The sequence below is a fragment of the Thermobia domestica genome, chromosome 3 (genome assembly GCF_964235325.1).
Source record: "Thermobia domestica chromosome 3, izTheDome1.hap1.1, whole genome shotgun sequence".
NCBI lineage: Eukaryota > Metazoa > Arthropoda > Insecta > Zygentoma > Lepismatidae > Thermobia > Thermobia domestica.
The window spans coordinates 183,761,608-183,785,361 of NC_137456.1; the positions used below are offsets into that span (position 1 = coordinate 183,761,608).

Sequence of the window (23,754 nt, forward strand, 5' to 3'; positions counted from 1 at the left end):
AAAATGGGAGACCTTTCAGATTTTCAAAGAGGGCAAATTGTTGGTGCGCGGTTATGTGGAGTGAGTGTGACGGCAGTGGCTACTGTGTTAGGTGTGTCGCGTGGGACAGTGTCGAAGGTGATGACGGCCTACACAACACACGGGAAAACCACATCGGGGAAGCGGAACAGTGGGCGGAAGAAAATCATGAGTGACAGGTCACGCGGGGTATTAAAGCGCATTGTCACGCAGAACTGTCGTGCCACTGCGGAGCAAGTGACGGAGAAACTCAATCAGCACCTCCCCCACCCTGTTTCGACGATCACAGTCCGCAGCGAATTACATGACATGAACTCACGCGGTCGTGTTGCACGGGCCAAACCGCTCATCAGGGACCATAACGCTTTCGCACGCCGCAAATGATGCCGCGACCATGCAACTTGCACCGTTGAGGACTGGAAACGTGTGATATGGTCGGATGAGTCATCCTTCACCCTATTTCCAACCACAGGCCGTGTTTATGTGTGGAGAACGCCGAAAGAAGCTTATGATCTGCCGTGAAACATGGTGGCGGCTCGGTGATGCTGTGGACCGCCACATCATGGTTTTCATTGAGTCCTGTGGTCACATTTTTAGCGGACGAATCACTGCCAACGATTATGTCGCAATTTTAGGAGACCACTTGCATCCTATGGTCCGGATGTTGTTCCCGGACAATGACGCCATCTTCCAGAATGATAATGCACCCATAATTGAACATCTGTGGTCCGTCTTGGAAACACGACTCCGGCGACAATTTCCACCTCCATCCTCTCTCACAGAACTGGCCGATGCCCTGCACGAGGGATGGTGTAAAATTCCACTTGCTACCATTCACGACCTCTATGCCTCCATCCCACGTCGCATCAAGGCTGTTCTGAAGGCGAAAGGTGGCCCGACACCATATTAATCTGGTAAGTTGCAATTTCGTTCAGGTGTTTCCATTTTTCTGATCACCATTTATATATACCTTATGCATCTGAATCAAATTTACAGAGAAATCGACGCCCTTGCCTGTTACTTAGAACTGAGATCAGTCAAGAATGAGGAAATGATATTACCTATTGATATGGATTGAAATCGCACAAGAACGACCTAATTTATCCCACGATATATAAACAAAAGATTACAGGAGACATTTAAATTATATATTTTTCCGATATTTATGGACCTTAGATTATTTTGCTTAAGCTTTCAGAGTAATTCTTATTCTTGTAGTTGGAATTAGGGGCAAGGAAGTGCAGAAAAAGACTCACCGATAACTTTCCTAGGTATCGTGAAGTTTTTTAAATGAAAGATTGTGTATTTTCTTTGAGGTATCAGTGGTGCTTTGACAAACGCTAGAAAATCCACTCACACGGTATTCGTCTATCACAACGCTTACTGGCGGGAGGTTGGATAGAACCAGGGACCCAACTCGCCTATGGTGAATACTCTAGCACTGAGCAACCGCGGCCACCTTAGGTCCACAGATATCAGAAAAACAGTTTCATATCAAGAAAAAGAAAATACAACGATAATTATTTCCAAACATCATGTTAAGTAAAAATATTTCATGAACTCGAAATTTTACTTCTGATTATTATGGTGAACAATGGCGTCCCCAGAGATCCCTTGGATTATATTGTTAGGTTACACACCATTGTCACAGAAGATCTAGGTTTGATTCCCACGTCAAGCTCTAGATCCATGTTTCATGTAGTCTCGCTGGTGAAATCGACGCGAAGCTAACGAACCAATGGCGACCATCTACTAAAACTAGAAGGAGATTATTGAGTAAATTGTTGCAGTCATCTCTCAAGATCCAGAGGGGATACAATAGTGACAAAGCCAAACGGGGGGAAAGGAGGTGAGCGTCTTTCGGTGGATGAACCTTATATTCCAGAGGCTCGTATTTTATTGTAGGTAAAGTAATAGAAAACTAACTTTCTCGATATAAAAAAAAAAATGCTTCCCAAAATTTCTCTGCTCCTCCACTAAGAAATCAAAACTGGCATCCTCACTGGTTGTACCGATATTGTATCAAGTACTAAATGGAAGATTAAAGATTTGTTTCACAAGCAGCAATGAAAATTGGGCAATAAAATTGAAAGGAAAAGATGTTAATTATTTCTTTGAAGTTAAGCTAAACTTATTTATAATACGACTTTTGTGCACAATACACAAAAGACTGAGAGACATCAAACTCTAATACTCTTTACAGGGACGTCAACCGAAGAGTGACCACAAGTATTCGATGAGATCTAGATTTCGAACTATCACAGGTCTTAGAAAAGAATGAGAAATCATATAATAATAATAATAATGATAATAATAATAATAATAATAATAATAATAATAATAATAATAATAATAATAATAATAATAATAATAATAATAATAATAAACTATAATGTTTCGCAGAATATTTGTTCATTCTTTACTTGTTCCTATCCCACTTTACATAAACATCTCACCTCCACATTTATATTCAAATTCCAGTTACAAGATCTTGATATTCTATGATCTTATTATTCGTGCATTTTGCTAGAATGCGGCAGTTCACTAGTAGTTTTCGCTCTTTATTTTAAATATAATAAAAGTATTTTTAACTTTCATTTCTCCGCAATCATTTAAAGGATACTGTGTCCCGAGACAGATATTATTCTTCAATGAGGGAAACCTTGGAAGTGTATTCCCTGGGAAACTTTGGAATCATATGACACGGCACTGGCGATAACAATTGTTAAAAAGAATATAGTTAAAAAGAACAATTGTTGAAAAGAATTGTAAAGTATCAATAATATCTAAATAGTAAATTAGTAAGTTATGGTCTAATTGATTCTGAATATACAAACGTGTAACTATAAAACTAAATAATACTTATATACGAAATCCAGTTTTAATAACAAATAAAAATTACTTTCAGCTTGGCTGACACTAGAATGATTTTGCTACTGATATAACAACTCAATATACTACAGATTTAATTTGCTAGTAATATATGCCTTTTAAATATTAGATTATTCAGTTTAAGCATTTATTTATATTATTATTTACTTTTAAATAGGGCCCAAACAAGGAAGACTATCTGCTACATACATACACACACACACACACACACATATATATATATATATATATATATATATATATATATATATATATATATATATATATAAAATATAATATATATATATATACGGCCCCTACACAATAGAGACCTGCACGGGCCGAATTTTTCGGCCCGATCCCAATCCAGCCCGAATGTCTCTACTACACAATAAGTGACTTTATGACAGGAATTTGTTTCTCCTCTGAAATTCCAATATTTTTATTATACAGGTAAGGCAGTGTCCCACGTCCTCTGGCCTTTAAGCAGGCTGGGCAGTATCTTTTGTTAGGCATAGATCCTAGACCTGCATTGAAGTGGAAATGTTCCATTTGTATTTCCCTCCAAATTTACAGAACTTCAAAGATTAATATCTCCGCCCAACTTTACTATACTCAGGGGGGCACGGTAGCTCAGTGGTAGAATGCTTACTCCCGGTGCGTTTGGTCCCTGGTTCGATCCCCGTTCAAGTACTTTTGTGGTGTACTGTGTCTGGTTTTCTCTGGGTACTCCTATTTCCTTCCACTTTCTCATTTGTTTGTCGAAAAAAGAAAAGAAAAAATTAAATGGTTATGTTACTTTTTATATGTGTAACACTGAAGTCCGTGAGACTGTGAGCTATAGTTATTCGTGTCTTTAACACAAAATTTTCGACAAACTTTAAATATATATATATATATATACGGTATATATATATAATAAATTATATCCAGACTCGTATCTTAAAACAAAATAAGAACAGTCTAGGGTAATTAACTTAATAAACAGGTTTATAACTCAGGATCTTATCTACATATGAAATCATAACACATGAGTTATCTCTATTAAAAGTTTATTTAGAAAAAGTTGATAATTCTATGAAATATCTTTCTTTAAAAGTGCATGAGAAATACCTGTTGGGTATTCTCTTCTTTAATTCCTTAATTTTTCTCTAGTTTTAGTAAACTTTTAAACTTAAGGTTTCTCTGATTATGTGCCTCTGGCAGACAGAAGGGTTAGCCCTCACTAAAAGCGTCCTCTCTCAACCTTAACTTATAAAGGGCATTGACTCACTACATCAAAAGCCCTGGCCTACAACCCTATTTCGTTTACTCCCTTAAATAGGAGATGCACTAGAAGGATATCTATCTAAAAACTTATAGGGATAAGTAAGTAAGGAGAATGAGTTCGCCTTATAGTAGCGAAAGATCATTAAATAGATCTGCCAGGTAAAAGTTAGATAAGAACCATACTCCCTGAATTAGATGTGATCCAAAAAAAAAAAAAAATCTAAAAACTCTATGAGTAGCCTCTTACGAGTCCACTTCGAGGGATCGAACCCAGGAATCTGTGTTCAGAGTATTAATAAAAACCTATTGTGTCCTGCAAGAGGAACAAATTACCTTATAACCGACCAAAACCGTATACAGCTTCAGTTTTGAACACCTACTCAAAAATTCTAGTATCAGGGAATTGGTAATCTAAATGCCATATCCACCTAAATATGGAATGTAGCATTTCAAGGATCAAATCCTGTCCCTATTCTACGGGGCCTAATTCCCTAGCAAAATTCTGTTTCTTGAATTAGTATAAGAATTATTTTTCTATATCCCTTCTTCTCACAGGACCTCATTTTAGTCCAAGAAAGAAGTCCTTAAAAAATAAAAACCTACTAGACGGTAGAACCTAATACAGTACAACCCCTCAAATCCGAACTAATTGGGGCTGAAGCCTGTTCGGATTTTGGGAGGTTCGGATTACCCGGGAAATAATATTACGTACTTATTTCGTCACTGAATTGGTGGTAAAACAACGACTGAGGTTAGACAGGGTGGCCCAGTGGTCGAAAGGGCAGTGACCTTGACTGGCGGGTGTACACTCATGTCCAAAATGATTGTCGCATATCTATAACTGTCTTCTTGTAAGAATACAATTAGATAATGATTTAGAATAAGCATGAAGTTTTAAAATGTTAAAACCTTAAGAAAACTAAATTTTGTGTGATTAAATCTATTTTTTTTTTTTTTTTTTTTTTTTTTTTGATTTTCCAGCTGTAGTTATTTTTCTCTCCTGAGAACGTGTTCGGATTTGCAGGGTTTTCGGATTTCTGGGGTTCGGATTTGAGGGGCTGTATTGTATAGCTCATGCCTTCTGCCCTATGTAAGACTCGGAGAACCTAACGAGTCTATGCAAGACCACCGCAATACTCCCCCTCTCGAGTCAATTTCACTCGGTCTTATATACTGCTGAGAGAGTAGAAAAAATGAAAAAGAAGTTTAAAAAACTATGGGAGAAGGAACTCCCAAAAGAGCTTTTTTTAAAAAAAAGTCGTTGCTGTCGCAAGTGTTTCCATCTAGTTAAACTGAAATGTTATAGAGGCAAAAAATGTTTTTCAGATATATGATATATGCTAAATAAGATACATAATATTACACTATTAATACATAAATATATCAAACACTTAACATATAATAATAAACTAAGATAGAAGTAAATGATATTAACCATATCTGGCCAACTTCTTAACCTAATAACTTAAAATATATAATTCAATAGCAATATACAGATATAAAACAATATATAAATTTAAAAACATTATTTAAACATAAAAACATTATTTTAACAAAGTGTCACTCGCACATTCCATCAATTCTTCCATCATTTGCCTTAATCATTGTCTCCCTTAGCCTAAAGGGCATAATCGTAGTAAGTTTCGTTTCTCGAAAAGTGCAAACGAAACAAACTAAAAACTAAGGGAAGTGAAAGCAATTCTCAGGAAAAAGAGACACGCAGGTGAGAAACCTAGAGGAACAAAACGGCAATAGTAATAATAAGACTGGTGTAAAAGCAAATGTAAGAAAACCTCTATCCTACTTACATTTTATTTTTTCCTATTTTTGGAATAAAGTTCCCCTTTACTCGATTTAGGTGTTCGTTTGTCCGGATACTCCTCCGAGATGCCTGAACCGTTCAGAATAAGATCTGACATGGTGATTTGAGAGCACGTGCTGAGTGTGGTAAGGGTTCATATGTCACGATTGGACATACTATTGAGAAATAATCACCGTAAAACGGTATACCCATACATTTAACATTGGAAAAGCATTTGGCGTGCGAATTCCCATTTTAAGCGACGGAAAATAGAATTTTCAGCATTTGAAATAGTTCGACGCCCTTTTCGTTTGTTCTGCAAACCAATTTTTCAAAGTCATTATACTTTTCGCTGATATACCAATTCAACTATGTGTATGTAGTGTTCGTTCACGACAATAATTCAAGCACAAAACGTTCTATGAATAACCAATAAAGGTCTATCGCTTCGCTCCAAATTTGCAATTATTGCATATCTAGAGTCTTACTTTTTTAGTGTATATAAATAAGACAATATAACAACGTAAATATCGATTATTAATAGCTAAAGGGTAACATTAATATTAAAAATAAATAACAAAGATAATCAGAGCAGGGCTCGTACAGTCACCTGTTTGAACATTGAATCTAATGGGAAAAAGACAAATATCTGTGCCGCGGAACGTGCCCAGTATGTTCCCCATGCCGTAAGCGTCAATGAACCACAAAATTACTCCCCCAAAATATGTTAAATCGCCTATATGTGTAATGTGTTTACATTAAGGTGACTCTAAAAAGCACTTTAAACAAGTGAAAAAAATTTACCCCAGAACAGGAATAGTAATCCACCAACCTTTGGATTATTAGCCGCGTGCTCTTCCGACTTGGCCACGCAGGTGATGAAGACGATGTCGCTTATAGAGGGATAAATTGTTGAGGTCTTTTGAATTTGGCTAATCAGAGTGCTCCTTTAATCGCGTTTGGGATCAGATAAAATCTACTCGCCATGTAATTTTACAACAAAATGACGAGTGTCTATTCACTTTATTTCATGGTTCTTCCATATTTACTTTCAAATGATCGGCGACAGTTTCCATCTAATAAAGTTGATGCGTTTGTTGCTTCTAGTGCACAATCGCTTAGAAAAAGAAGCAACAAATGCATCAAATGTGGGAGGTAAATTTAGAACACCTAAATGTAGCATGCCTAGCACATCTTGTGCTGTTAGAGTATCTGAAACAGTATGTACCTCAAGGACGTACCTAGAACATGACAGATTTATGCCCCAAGTGACGACATAAAAACAAATGGTGAAACTGAGCCAGGTATATAAATGCTTCATTTGTGGTACATAGTTGCAAATATCAATTAGGTGTAACAAATATTCTCTGTCACGAAAGTTTATGCATGTTTTCCGCGGGATAGTATCTTGGCCCTTGCTGGTATGAAAATAAAATACTACACATTGCCCCCGCATCATTTCGCCAGTATTTGCTCATTTGCTCATCAGTTAAAACAGTATTCCTGGGCATCGTGGCGAAGAACGTATTTGCTTTCTTCGTGCATTCTACGAAAAACACAATGAAAGCACACACACAAAAAAAAAAAAAAAAAAAACGCAACAAGGAAAAAAACACAATGCGATGTAAAGTGCCTGGACTCTTAAGACAAATCACTCACTGTAGTGCTTTCCTTACAAGCAGATTTTGATGGTGTAATCGGTAACACCGCGGGCTCAAGTTCACGGGTCCTCAGATCGATTGCCCCTGAAGGTATATATATATATTACAACAATTGGAGTTTTTTTTATCTATCCAATCATTCGAGAAAAGGAAATTATGTAGAAACACAACATTTCACTTTGCAGTTCAAACCGTAGACAATAAGTTAGCGAATAATTTTTCGGTCTGTTTATAAACAATGTCAAGTGTGTTGTCGTCGGCAGAGCTCTACATTGTAGATCTTAAAGTCGCAAGTTTCTGAGGAAAACAGTGTCCATTTATTATTATTATTATTATTATTATTATTATTATTATTATTATTATTATTATTATTATTATTATTATTATTATTATTATTATTATTATAGAATTATTATTTTAGAACAAAAAATGGAGTAGGCCTATAAATATGAGAATTATTATTTTATGAGAACAATAAATGGAGAATAAATACGGTATTAGCTGGTAGCATTAATGAATTTTGCTTCGCCCTTCTTCTACATAGATTGAGTTGATTTTGAGTTTAACGTCCCTTTAAGCAGCAAGGCTATATGTGATGGGACCTACTGATTAACGTGGAATCCGAAACACATGAGCTCCTGCCGGGAATCGAACCCGAGTCTTTTGCTAGATATTAAGGTGAGGTAACACCTTAAATAGAATCCTTCTTGTGACTAGAGTTGTAAGTTCGATCACTATTTGTAATTTGTATTATTCCTTTAATCCTTTATCAACGTTGCATGTAGCGTTGAAGCTAATAATAACTTGTTAGCGAAATCACGTGTAAAATTTGAAGACCGAGTTGGTTGTGTAAATTCGCACACAGATCGCGGTAATGAAGGCAGAGTAATGAGCGTATGTCTCTTGAACAAAGAAATAGTTTCTCTGCTCTGGCCATCCTCCCTCGTAGAGTATTCGATAGCAAGGTCTGAAGATCTTGTAGTCCACGGATGGATTTCCGCGCACGCAGAACCATTTTTATTTCTTCAGCACACCGAACCAAAGGTATGGGTCATTACGTGATTTGTTTAAAAAAAACAATAAAATGGAGGAAAGTTGTTTTGTCTGTGTCTAGAAATGGAGCATAAAAAAAAGAAACTACTTCTGTCCAGAATTTCTGTCGCATGTCTTTCAGAATTACATAAATAGGAATAACTCTCTTACTTATGATAGAAAATGTTAAATGTCTTCTTAGAAATATGCAGAAAAAGAAAACGACATATTTCCAAATATATAATATTAAACATTTTATATGTAAACAAACAAATGAAAGGAAATAAACCACAAAATATGCAAAGTGATCCGGCAGTTTGTGGCAGTGATTTCTAATATGCGTTTACTAAGATAATAAACCTTAACATATCTTTGTGGAGCAGACGCACAGTGGGGCGAAAACGCAAAAAGCTGGCCAAAAGTAAAAAAACGAAAGTTAGTAATATAGGATTTTTTTATGTAGTTGGCTAGAGTGATGTTAGAAGGGCCCAAATCCATAAATAGAATAGGATTTTTACTTTATTCCGACTACCTGAGCCACTTTTAAATAGACCCTTCAGCAGGCCAAATGCGTAGAGAACAGTAGAAGAATTGTGACGCGTCCGTTGAAATGGTTGTAACTTTCGAACGCGTTAATAGTTTTTAAATCTGTGAAGTTTCCCTATATCGTACTGGTAAGTAGAATAAGTGCATGAAGTGAAAAATTAATAATAATGATGTAATAATTTATAATTTGAATCGCAAGTCAGGCAAAATTTTCACATTGTTTATATATTTTATTAACTTAAAGCGTTGAAAACATTATGTGCACCCTCGTGCACCACGTTCATATTTTGTAGAATGGTAGTCTGAACATTAATTAATGCTGTCAATAAAAACGTAGCTGCCAAAACGTGCCAATTACGAAGTGTGTTGATATTAATTATTGTTCATTTAATGTTACAGTGACAAGCCGTTCCAGTTATCATAACCGAATCAAATACCAATAATTTGTGTCATTTAAGTAATAATACATTTCTAATAAATAAGAACTTAAGTAACAAGTAATTGTTCATCAAAATATGTGAAAAAAGAGAATGTTTTTAAAGAAACATTGTGAAAATTACGAAGTATGTTGACATTCTTTTTATTCAGCCATTTTGGATCCGCCATTTGTTTTTTTTTTTTCAACTTTAGTTGCAAAATCGTAATCAGCAACCTCAATAACCCCTTTATCGCCACTTTTGAGAACATTTCTACGACTTTTTCGACTTTTGCAAATTTTATTCCGCCATGTTGGATCCGCCATTTTGTTTTTTCAACTTTAGTTGCAGAATCTTAATCAGCAGCCTCAATAACCCCTTAATACTAAATTTCATTCAATTTGAATATAATTATCATATTTTGGCCAGCTTTTTGCGTTTTCGCCCCACTGTGAGACGGTTAGAACACGCTCCTTGAAGATTTTGTTTTCATCCACTGTTGCCAGTCAATGCCAAGAAGTTCAAAATATTGTTAAGTTTACAAGCTATTTGAAAGGTGTATATCATTGGAAGGAAAACCCGAGGCAGAATGAAACTGCGCAACATGCGCGTCATGTAATGAACTCCGTAATTTCGCAATGTGAAAAGTTGGAGAACATCTAAGTACATTGAAGCACCAGCTGTGTCTACTGATGTAGCAGCGAGGATTCAACATGAAGGGTTTTGGGCCCTGTTGATACTCCTCGTATTTAGGTAATGAAAAATGAGATGATAGCGATCGTGATTTTGTAGTTCAGGTAAAAAAATTAGAATCTCGTTTGGACATAACTCTCTGACAGATATTTAATAGAATAAATTGTCCCCGCTGTTCTATTGGCTAGCATGTGCGCCTTTCTTGCCAAGGTCTTGGGTTCGATTCCCGGTGGGAGAGCCCTTGGGAACTAATGCTGCATGTGACACATTATGACTCCATTAAAAATGTACAATTTTAAATTTAAATCCAGCAATATGCCACAATTGAGAATCCCAATATACGATATGATATGGTGAACTACAAAGAGAAGTGAAATATGAACAAAAACACAAGAGGTGCAAAAAGTGCTGATGATGCTTATGTATAAAGGGGTGATATATTTATGTACTTTATTTACAAATCACGCATATCACATTCACAGCTAATGAACTGTATGATCAAACCCATTTTACTGATTCACCCAGATATCATGGTGGAACGAGAAATAAGACTTAACGAATATTTTAGATGTTACTTGCTTTAATTCTTGTTCAAGTGTACATGCGTTAATATGATAAATATAACATGCTTTGTTCATATGTTAATATAATGATTGCTATAATACTTAAAGGTTAGTACAATGAATTACTTATCTTAACTTCTTTCCGCAGTAATTGTTGCTTGCTTGCTGCTAACCACATGGTTGCTTGCTAAACCATCATACTTTGTCTTCGGTCACACATAAACTGAGTAGCACTCTAAACACTGTTAAGAACATGTAAATCTTGTATATTAATGAACATGAGTGTTTCTCTAAAACCTATGAATAAATATGCTTTTCTGAAACTATTAATGAATATGCTTACCTAGTTGCACTTCACGGCACATTGTCGAATGCACAGACAACTTGAATAGAACACTGAAGGCACTGTTGCCAGCAAATGCCAACACGACTCACTAAAACTCACCAGAAAAATCACTGAAAGAATCACAAAGAATTCACTAAACCACTAAACTATATACAAAAAAAATGAAACTAATATGAATAAAAATAATGCACATATGCAAGCTTATCCATCCTCCCCCTCCTTGATTGGACACAATCAATTAATATTCTAGGGGCAAAGGAATTAATTTAGCAATACTGCGCCGAAAAATGCCACTTTTACACTTCACAGTTGCCACTCGCACTAAATTATCACTGCCCGGATGAACTTCTTTAATCACACCTAACTTCCACACTTGAGGAGGAACATTGTCTTCTTTTAACAATACGACCATGCCCGGTTGTAGATTAGGCTGAGCTGACTTCCACTTTCTTCTTTGTTGTAACTGGTTGAGGTAATCCCTTGACCAACGTTTCCAAATATGCTGCTTCATTTGTTGAATCTGTTGCCATCTGCCTAGTCTGTTGATAGGTACGTCCAGTAGATCTGGTTCCGGAAGGCTGAGATGTGTAGCTCCCATCAAAAAATGTCCTGGACTGAGATACATTGGATCTGTAGGATCGTTCGAAATGGCTGTCAATGGTCTTGAATTTAGAATGGCTTCAATTTGAATAAGTAACGTGTTCAACTCTTCGTATGTCAGACTTGCTGTTCCTGCTACACGCCGTAGGTGGTACTTTATGGATTTTATTGAACTTCCCCATGACCCCATGTGAAGATATCTGGCAGGAATGAATTTCCATTCTAAACCTTCTTAAGCTGAGTATTCCAGGATGTCCTTTCGGTTAGTCTTAGATTCAAAAAATTGTTGCAATTCTCGATTGGCGCCAACAAAGTTTGAACCATTGTCGCTACAGATAGATAAGCATTTACCTCGCCTAGCAACAAATCTCCTCAATGCTGCGATGAAGGCTTGAGAAGTTAAGTCTGACACTATTTCTATGTGAACTGCTCTAGTGGCTAAACAGATGAACAACGCTGCATAGACCTTCATTTGAATTTTGCTGCGAATTGTGGGCTTGACATAAAAGAATCCTGCGTAGTCCACTCCCACGTGTACAAATGGTCTTGCTTCATTTACTCTTTCCTTGGGTAAGTGTCCCATTAACTGTGATGAACTTGTTGATCTCCACTTGAAACAAACCAAACAATTGTGTACTTTTCCCTTGACCATCTTCTTAGCTCTTGGAATCCAATATGTGGTACGCAAAGATGCAATAAGAAGCTGTGGTCCTGCATAAAGCAACCTTTTATGTTCTTCTTTGACTATCAGGTGGGTGAAATTATGTCCTGCAGGTAGGATGAATTGATGCTTGTTGTCGTACTCCAAGTTTGAATGTTCCAATCTTCCTCCTACTCTTAGCATTCCTTCCGTGTCCAGAAATGGAAAAAGATCCTTGATTGGGCTCTTTGTTGAAACTTCCATTTGTTGCCGCAAGTTCAATATTTCTTGATGATAGGTAGTATGTTGTACTATCTTGATACATCTGTGTAACGCTAAACGAAGTTCCGAAGCGTCAAGACTATGGGTTTTTCTTTCTGATTTCTTGGAAAGACAATTATGTTTGAATCGCAAACAATATGCTACTACTCTCAACATTTTGTTTAACGATGAATGCCTTTCCATAAAGCTTGTTTCATGAACTGCCACCAAACTTATCATGACTTTCTTCTCTTCTGAAATATTAGCTGGCTCGTTTTGTTCTTGACATGGCCATTCTGCTGTGTGAAGAAACTCTGGACCATGCCACCATTCTCGAGACTGAATAAGAGTGTTGGGATCCGCTCCTCGACTAACTATGTCTGCCGCATTTTCTTTACTATGCACGTGGTGCCATTGATTGATTGATGTGATTCTCTGAATTTGAGCCACCCTGTTGGATACAAATGTCTTCCAACGATTGGGAGGTGATTTGATCCATGACAAAACTATCGTCGAGTCAGTCCACAGGTGTATACCACTGACCTCTATATTCAATATGGATAGTATTTTGTCTATTAGCTTTGAAAGTAACAGTGCTCCACATAATTCCAATCTAGGCAAAGTTTGCTTCTTCAGTGGTGGAACCTTAGACTTTGAACAAAGTAAATTGACTTCAATGTTTCCTTGATCGTCTGTAGCCCTGATGTACACTACTGCTCCAAAATTTTCTTCACTTGCATCGCAAAAACCATGTAATTGAATTTCCTTAACGTTCTCCGAAAACATTACGTTTCTTGTAATTTGTATCTTCGCCATCGCAGGTAACCAAGACATTAATTGATTCCACTCAACTTGTAAGACTGTGTCTAATGGGTCATTCCAATCCATTCCTGACTTCCACAACTTCTGTAAGAAGCTGTTGTATTTGATGACAATTGGAGCGATTAGACCTAATGGATCGAAGATAGATGACACTATACTGACGACTGGTCTTTTTGTCATTGCAACATTACTTTCTACTGCAGTTCCGTGTTTACAAATTTTGTTCGAAATTATAAGTTTGTTAATGGAATCCATGCTATTCCTAAAGTCTTAACACCGTCTTGCTGACCAAGTATGATTGGCTGTTGTTTTTCCATGAAGTCTTCGGAAACTCCTTGAAGTACTTCTTCTTTCTTAGAACTCCATTTACAAAGCTTCAAACCTGCTCTGCTTAAAATATTAATAAGATCCTTCTGTAGTTCTAAGGCCTTTGACACGTTTGGTACTGATTTTAACACATCATCAATGTAGAAATTGTGCTTTATTACTTCTGCTGCTTCTGGAAATTCCTTGGAATTTTCCTCCGCTATTTGATTCAGACATCTTGTTGCCAAGAAGGACGCTGACGAAGTCCCGTACGTCACTGTTTGTAACTCATACGTCTGGATCGGTTCTTCTACTGATTTTCTCCAAAGGATGCGTTGTAAACACTCGTCCTCATCATGAATTAATATTTGGCGATACATTTTCTCTAAGTCTGCTGTAAATGCAACTGGATACAACCGAAACCTTAAAATAAGTCATCTTGAACAATTGGCCCAACTTGAAGAATGTCATTCAATGATTTGCCATTAGACGTTTTTGCACTTGCATCAAAAACCACTCTTAATTTAGTTGTTGTACTGCCCATCTTGAATACAGGATGATGTGGAAGATAACAACTGCTGCTGCTGTTCACGTCTTCTTCTGTAACTTTTCGCATGTGACCCAGACTTAAATACTCATCCATGAAGGCGGCATATTGTTTATGAAACTCAGGATTTTGTAGCAATCTTCTTTCAAGCTGCTTAAATCTTTGTAGTGCAATGTTGTAAGACTCTCCTAAAACTGCATTCTCTTCCTTCTTTGGTAATTTGACAATAAATCTTCCGTCTCCATTTCTGGTTGTATTTTGTAAAAAATGCTTCTTACAATTTTCTTCTTCCGGCGTGTAAATCTTAGTCTGAAGATCTTCGAGTTCCGAGAATTTTCTCAATTGTGTATCCAAGTCTGTCTCCATCTGAGCAAAACATGAAATTACCGACTGGTTGGTTTCTTCGGGTATTGAAGCCATATTTCCGACGACAACGTATCCTAGCTTCGTTTCCTGCAAAACTGGATAATGTCCATTTCTAGTCTTCTGGCCTGGCTCGAGGAGACTGTAGAATAACCCCGCACCTATAAGCATGTCTACTGACTACGTGCGATGAAAATTTGGATCGGCTAAGCATATATCCTTTGGCAAGTTCCAATTACTGTAATCAATATCCTTAGAAGGTATGCAACCTGTAATGTTTGGCAATACTAAACAATCGACCACTGCATTAAAATCACATGTTCTTGAATAAATATGAACTTCAACACTGTACTAAGCTTCTTAGGTTACAGAATTGATACCTCTAATGGGAACACGATTTTTCGTTTTCTTGAGACCTAATCTATGAACTAGAGCTTCGCTTACAAAATTCGATTGAGACGCTGAACCTAATAACATTCTGCATTGTTGAAAACGACCTTTAGTATCTGTTACGTTAACTAACGCTGTTGCTAATAAGACTTGCTGATCATAATTAATCTTATATGAGCAATAACAGTCCTGTGGTTGAATTTTAATCTGATTCTGTTCTTTAACTTTAGGTACGTTAGTAGTATTGCTATTTATTTTGCTTGAACTTGTTTTGTTAGTTGCCTCCTGAGCAGTATCTTCATGCAACAGTATATTATGCTTTTTTACATTTCTTACGAGTACTTGATTTGCATGCCTTTACTTGATGTTTATTACCTAAGCAATTAAAACAATTTATTTTGCTTCACGAGCTCCTTTCTTTGATTAATGTTAGCACTCAGAAATTCTGGGCAGCGAAAAACAGCATGCGTTTCTTTGCTACGGCAAATATTACATGCATTTGGAAGCACAGTAACAAACGAATTCACTTGACTGTTATTCTTTCTTTTTACTTTGGAATCTACACTTTTGTTGTCATAAGTACTTTCAGATAGAGTAGGACGAATGTTTTCTAACATTTGACAATGACCTTCTAAAAATGAAAATAATTCCGATAACGATGGAAAGGAGTCACTACTTTGCTCAACTTCCCATTCCCTTTTGCTTGCCGAATCAAATTTTTCTACTAAATGTTGTGTTAGGAGTACGTCATGCAAAGGTTTGTCCAAATTCAATGCTTTAAGGGCTTAAAAATTACTACGTGCAGTATTTACAAATTGTCTAATGTCTTTAGCGTTTTCTTTCATTACTGGCTTGATATTGAGCAACCCTCGTACATACGTCGAAGCTATCAACCGTTTGTTTTCGTGGCGTTCAACAAGAAGCTTCCATGCAATTTCGTAATTTACTTCTACCGTTGGCAGATTTGCTATTAATGTAAACGCTTCTCCCTTGAGCGATGTGCGCAAATATTGAAATTTACAAATTGTACTTAATGATTCGTTATTGTGAATAAGGGAAATGAAAATGTCCTTAAAGGGCGACAACTCCTCGTATTTACCGCAAAATATGGACAAAGAAATTTTAGCCAACTGTACTGAATTGCTAGAATTTGTAGCTTTGTTATTTGCTGTCCCTGAATCCGTTTTTTGTTCAAAACTATCAATAAATTCTTGTAACTTAACCTTTGAATCATAATACAGTTCCTCGAATGTAATTCTGTGCGATTCTTGTTCACCCGTCTCATCCAAGAGCTCTATTTCTGACTGTATCTCATCAAACTTAATAAAAACCCCTTCAAATGCAACTAGCCTCGTTCTTACTTCTTGTATGCTAGGTTTATTTTCATTCAGTAATTTTTGAAGAAATGTCTGTATTCTTGTTGCCTGACCTTTGACTGAAGCATTTTTCTTAATTAATTGACCCAACTGCACTTCTGCCATTGTTTCAGTCCTTCTTTTTTAACTACACAAAACGCTGACAATATATTTTTCTTTTTACTTCTGAGTGACCTACAAACGTGTAAACTTGAATTCAACTGGGTTAAATGCACACACACCACTGTACTGATATGAACAGTTCTGTCCTGCCTATGACAGCAGCACCCACACAAACACACACGAGAACAAACAATTCAAAGTCACGTTTCTCGTTCTGATATCCGGTGGACGGAGGACAAAAAAAAATTATGATGATGCTTATGTATAAAGGGGTGATATATTTATGTACTTTATTTACAAATCACGCATGAACTGTATGATCAAACCCATTTTACTGATTCACCCAGATATCATGGTGGAACGAGAAATAAGACTTAACGAATATTTTAGATGTTACTTGCTTTAATTCTTGTTCAAGTGTACATGCGTTAATATGATAAATATAATATGCTTTGTTCATATGTTAATATAATGATTGCTATAATACTTAAAGGTTAGTACAATGAATTACTTATCTTAACTTCTTTCCGCAGTAATTGTTGCTTGCTTGCTGCTAACCACATGGTTGCTTGCTAAACCATCATACTTTGTCTTCGGTCACACATAAACTGAGTAGCACTCTAAACACTGTTAAGAACATGTAAATCTTGTATATTAATGAACATGAGTGTTTCTCTAAAACCTATGAATAAATATGCTTTTCTGAAACTATTAATGAATATGCTTACCTAGTTGCACTTCACGGCACATTGTCGAATGCACAGACAACTTGAATAGAACACTGAAGGCACTGTTGCCAGCCAATGCCAACACGACTCACTAAAACTCACCAGAAAAATCACTGAAAGAATCACAAAGAATTCACTAAACCACTAAACTATATACAAAAAAATGAAACTAATATGAATAAAAATAATGCACATATGCAAGCTTATCCATCCTCCCCCTCCTTGATTGGACACAATCAATTAATATTCTAGGGGCAAAGGAATTAATTTAGCAATACTGCGCCGAATACTGCGCAAGCTTATCCAAGTGCAGCCAAGTTTGTCAGCCTCAACAAGTGTTGAGATGAGGATGGTTGAGCCAAGTTCCTTGGCCACTGCATCTGAAAGGAACCTGGTGCAAGGTGTCAAGGAAAATGATGTTAAGGAACCTTAGGGATAGTGGTGGGCGTGGTGGGTTTGGGACCACCACCAACCTTAGGAATATCAACTTTGCTAAGGCGCTAAGGCACATATACAGTATACTGCAGTAAGATTGGTGGTTCGAAACCCAGACAAGGAAAACTTATATACTTCCACGAAGTGTCAAAGTAAATGGTGTTAACGAGGCTTAGGGATGCTGTTTGTGAGCGTTGTGGATTTGGGGGTCACCACTAGCCTTAGGGCTGAAATGTCCCGGCCGTGAAACTAGGAACAGATATCTTAATGTATTCGAATATGTTAGACACCTCGCGCCAAGTTCCAGTGTTCCTTTCAGATGCAGTGGCCAAGGAATTTGGCTCATCCATCCTCATCTCAACACTTGTTGAAGGTGACGAACTTGGCTGCACTTTTTGCACCTCTGGTGTTTTTGTTCATATCCAATTTTACTTCTATTATTATGTGGTTTACGAAAGAAAATTAGACGAAAGGAGACGAGAAAACAATTTGTTTACTTTTGGAAACACGAAATGACACAGGGATAGCCACGAGACGAGACACAGGCTTTGTCTCGCCTAGCTAAAACGAGAAATTTTCTCGTGACGAGACGAAACAGGCAATAATGTTGTGTCTAGCGCATCATAACCATTTCTTTTATAAAGTTCTATTTTCATCTCATTACCAAATTATTTCTCGAAGTCCGACGTAGGATCATGTCCTTTCATTGACCACCATTGTTTCATTCACTAACTTGTGTTCATAATTGTAATTTATTAACAAAAAATCATTCTGGCAGCTGGCCAGTCTATGGTTTTCATTCTAGCACTTGTGAAGTGGAATTAACATATGATAGGTTATAATGGTGTTGTTAATGTTTGTTATGTGTCTAATTGTTTGAAACTAGTGTATATGTATACAATCGATATTATGTGGGGTTAGGGGTTGACGGTTCCTGAAAACGTAAACCGCAATTTCGGTTTGCCACTTAAACCGGTTTGAAACAGTTAACCGAAACCGAACCAAACCGTTTCCAAACCGAACCCAACCGAACTGATCCCAAACCGAACCGAACCGAATCGTACCGTTCAGAACTGTCCGTAGAACTTTGACAAACTAAACAATCCAAAGGGTTTGAAACGTGGTTTCGTTTACTATTGGCTAACCAAAACTTAAGCGAACTCCGTCAAAGCAAATTCAGCTGTGTCCACATGGAGCTGAAAGTACTCATTACAGTATAATATTTGTATATCTTTTGTATGTATGTAGATAGATAAAAATATCACACAACTAGATAACACGTTTGCACAAAAAAAAAAAAAAAAAACTGGCAATACAAGTATTTGATGGAAAAATGATCCCAATAAATTCCTTCAAAGTAGAAGCATTTCAAATGCCAACGGAATAAAAAAAAATCACTGGTAGTGATCAGTCTTTGAAAAAGATGAAATTCGTTGGGCTAAGTTCTGACCTGTTAAGCCCCCATTCTACAATTGCTTCAAAATGTTATTATTCCCCTTGTTTGATTTCAATTTTAATATTCCCGCTCAAATAGCAGCTTGCATGTGTGTCTTCATTTCTTTCATTTTTCATACTTTCATTCTCACCGTCGTGATTAATATTATAAGAAAAGCGTGATTAACTGACCAGATTCATCAACATCAAAACGCCGAAAACATATTTCAGACTTTGACCATTTCAGAGTTTGAAAACGCTCCTACGTACAATGTAAGTCACTTCTCGGCACCTTGTATATCACATCGTTAACAAATCATTATATAATTACTTTCTGTAAATAATAAGTAAAAACTTTTTGTGAGTTTTATTGAAACGTTAGGATTGCGAGCGTAGCAAGCAAGAAAATTTTTAACAAATCTATTTCTTTGCAAACCGACAACAATATTGATTTAATAGGGTGCCATTATTTTTACGGGGCACCACATCGTTTACTCATTTTCAACACTTCTTTTTTCTTATTGCTTGTTCGGCGCCCTCTTGCTACCAGCTCCTCTCCCCTAACCCGTAGCTACGGCTCTGGGTGTGGTATCTTCTCCGTGACGATGTAGGTTTTGTACATTTGCTAATCGTACGCATAAATATGATTCTCTGACAGAAGAGTTGCACTAAGTTGCAATCTCGCTATCTTCGATTCTGGACAGTGAACACAATGGCGAGGAAACATCTACCATTTCCCGCTTTAATTTCGCGTTATTTCATCACCATACGGCCAGCGAGTGTGATAACAGAGGTAATGGAGGAGTACACATGTGAGAAATTGTGAAAGATCTAGGCTTAATAATAGATCATGGGCTTAGCTGGAATAAACACATTTCTGAACAGTGTATTAAAGCTAAGCGCATCTTACGACAGCTTTATAAATTAAAAGGCTATTTGTCACAAGAAACAAGATTATATCTTGCTAACACTCTCATTTTGCCTCTGTTCGATTACGCGGGACGTAAAACTCAAAGATTTCATTTCATTTTTCTGTTCGATTACTGCGATTCAATATATGGTAGCTCTCTCTCCACTCAAAATACTAGAGCAATTCAGAAAATACAGAATTACTCTATACGCTTCTCTCTCAATTGTACAGAAAGTCTTAGCATATTCTGCCGGTACTTAATGAAAACAATATCCTAACCATGTCCCGAAGACGATATCTCCGGTACTGTTGTTTACTATACAAAATAAATTCACATAAACCACCACTTTACTTGCATCATAAATTAACATGTAGATCAGAAATTCACCGTTACAATACCCGAGGAAGTAATAAACTGAATATGCCCCGGCATTCTTGAAAAATAACAGAGAAGGCATTATCAGTTTCGGCAGTAAGAATCTGGAACTCCCTACCAAAGTCAATCACTGACAAACCATACAATTCATTTAAATTATCACTCCAAACATTATTATTTAGAGATCAGAGACAAAGCATTGGCACACATGAAAGGTTTGCTATAGTATGAAATTGGACTGAAATTGGACTAGCAGTATGAGTATAGTTTTTTTTTTTCATTTACATTTACTGAGTGTTTTGTTTATCCTTAGTATTATTGAATGTACCATGTTATGTTGTTATTTGTATCTTGTATCTTATTTGTGTCTTTGATTTTTTCTTTCTTTTCTTTGTAATGATGACAAGGGTTAGGTGGCAGAGCAGCCTGCGGCTGAATTTCGCCCTGAAATAAAGAGAAATTCAATTCAGTTCAAATTGGCAGACATTGATCTGGCATACGAAAAAGCGGACGGTAATGGCCGTGTGGCACAACGGTGTACAGACAACAGTTTCCTATTCTTAGAATTCCACACCACGCAACGTTTTCAGGTGTAGATCGAAGATTACACGAAACAGGATTGCTGGAAGCACACAGGCCCAATCCCAGACGAAACAGAACCGTATGGACTGTGGTTTTTGAGGAGGAAATTCTTGCTTGAGATCAGAGAAAACCGTCCACCAGCACACGGGTAGTAACTGCTGAAATTAATACCCATCATCGGCAGGTTTGGAACATGCTTCACGAAAATCAGATGTACTCTTTCCATGTCCAAAGGGTGCATGCATTACATGCCATCCATGTAGGCGGGAGTTTGTCCAGAGGCTACGCGAACCATGCTAACATATCCCGCTTCTTGTCTCGTATTCTCTTCAAAGATAAAGCTATGGTTTCCTATGATGGAGTGGTGAACACTCACACTCAACATTTGTGGTCTGAGGCAAATCCATATGGAATGTCAACTCGTGCCCAACAGGAACGGTGTTCTGTGAATGTGTGGACATGAATCGTTGATAATTCTCATCAGACCGCACCCACTACCACAATGCCTAACCGGATGGGAGTATTGGATATTTTTGAAAGCGATTCTGCCTGAACTACTAGAGACTGTGCCACTGGCTGTTCAGCGAAACATGTGGTTTATGTACAACAGTGCTCCAGCACATTTGCTGTGGAGGTGCGAATTTGTCGCAGCGCATCCATTCTAAACAAATTGACGGCAGAGAAGGACCGATTGATTTGGTTTAGACTACAAACCGAACCGAAACCGGTTCTTGGAACACCCCTATGCGGGGTTAATTGCATTCATCTGTTACTACTTAACTGTGTATGTATGGGATAGCTATAAGTGTAGAGTTCTACGTTCCACTTGTTAGAACGAAATTGTTTGAAGACTCTGAATTAAGGCCACGTCCAAAAGTGCATAGTGCACATTTCGAGGATGCACACTCGAAGTCTACAAATGGAGTGCACATTAAATAGCGTACACTTCGTCAAATTAGCTTTTGATCCACACTTGTTTACAGCACCTCATCGTGGTAGGATATGGAACATTCATAACAAAACAAGGGAGAATTTTGAGTACTAGAAAAAATTAACATGCTTTTTTTTTTTTTTAAAAAAAAAAAAGATGAATGACTTTCCAGTTATATTAAATATAAATATATCATACAGATTGACAATATGGGGTAACCATAAAATAACTTAAGAGGTTCTTTCATGTATGCCAAGAGCTTCAGCTTTGCCGTATCTGCAAATGTTTATCAGCATAAAAACCACTAAACTATTGGCGATGTTCTATTTTATTAGCCATGTTTGCGCAAGGGGATATTTATTAATCTCCCGGAAGAAAAGTAGCACTGGTGGTTAGGGCGCTGATGACACTGTTGCGAATTTGCAAGAGCGTTAGGACACCGAAGGTACGTAGGGGATCGCTATTTACAATAATGTGGCTCACAAATACTTTGGGGGAGAATTCATATTGAGTATAATTCCTTTATGTACGGTAGATACACAACAATGATACTATAATTGTCGTCGTTCTACTGTATTGCTTCAGTTATAGGGACACTCATTAGACTACTTCCACCATATTGTGCTAATGTTGAAGTTCCTTATATGTTACTCTTTCTTTGTGAATCTATAGATTTTACCCGTAAATCTTCCAATGTGTGCCTCCATATTCTTAATCTACACCGAAAGTTAACACTTACAAGGATGGCAAGGAAAGAAGTGGTGGAGTTGAACAACATGAGGAACAAAATTTACAGGAAAAAGCTATTATGTCACTATGAAATACCAATTTATAAGGATCACGTGTACTCAAGGTGGATAACCCTAATTAAAATAATATGTTTTAAAAAAACACATAAGATTACTATCTTATAAGCCCGGTTAAATTGAGTTCTGTACATTGTATACACTTCAACATTTGCGTGCACTTCACTATGCTTTCGGCGCCCCACGTCTTTCTTGAAGTATAGCCGCTGTCTCTCCTACATGCTTCCAACTACGAAAATGTTACACAGTAACGAAACAAATCCCTTCGTCCAAATATAATCATAAAAAGCTACTATTAATCTAATAAGAATTTTATGAAAATTAAGAGACGGTTTTATGAAAAAATACAGTATCCAATGTAGTGGCTCTTTGTTCAACTATACGGAAGGAATTATTTGTTCATAATGAATTCATAATGGAAACCATAATGGGATTATATGAATTAAAGGAAGGCAAGTCTTTACTTTGGCTATTTCATTCAATGAATCGTTCAATGAACCGATTCGTAACCAAGACTGAAAAGAACGTGCCCTGCAAGCCTTAACCTGCCTTCACTCGCTGACGCTCGCTCGGCAATAATATGTGAATTAAATATAAAACTTTGGTATAGAAAGGAACCAACCTAGTTACTAATATACATTCTCAAAACCGGAACTAAAGATCAAATGTCTGAAACGAAGAATAAAAAAGAAAAATATGAAATGGCCAAAGTAAAGACTTACAAAGAGGAATTTGTGAAATCTTTGATAAATGTGGAGGAAGAAACTTTTGATCTGTATTTCACTTTTGGGCAGCTGTCAAATTGCAAAATGTATGGTAACTGGTATATTAGTCTCTCAAGTGAAACGAAATATGGTGGCTTTGAAAGGAATTTGTTTAGAATCAAAACTAGAAAATTAGGTCCATCTACCTACGAATTAACATTTGCA

General features: G+C 36.8%; 3 protein-coding genes across 3 annotated transcripts; all 3 read right to left on the bottom strand.

Annotated features, from left to right (window-relative positions):
- Nucleotides 1-11,454: 11,454 nt before the first annotated feature.
- LOC145682048 (uncharacterized) lies at nucleotides 11,455-12,006 on the bottom strand. Its single transcript, XM_081753647.1, has one exon. The coding sequence runs from the start codon at nucleotides 12,004-12,006 to the stop codon at nucleotides 11,455-11,457; it is 552 nt and encodes a 183-aa protein (XP_081609773.1).
- Nucleotides 12,007-12,048: 42 nt separating this feature from the next.
- LOC145682049 (uncharacterized) lies at nucleotides 12,049-12,660 on the bottom strand. Its single transcript, XM_081753648.1, has one exon. The coding sequence runs from the start codon at nucleotides 12,658-12,660 to the stop codon at nucleotides 12,049-12,051; it is 612 nt and encodes a 203-aa protein (XP_081609774.1).
- A 1,109-nt stretch (nucleotides 12,661-13,769) lies between these two features.
- LOC145682050 (uncharacterized) lies at nucleotides 13,770-14,225 on the bottom strand. The gene has a single exon (XM_081753649.1). It carries the CDS (start codon nucleotides 14,223-14,225, stop codon nucleotides 13,770-13,772), a length of 456 nt encoding a protein of 151 aa, XP_081609775.1.
- Nucleotides 14,226-23,754: the final 9,529 nt, after the last annotated feature.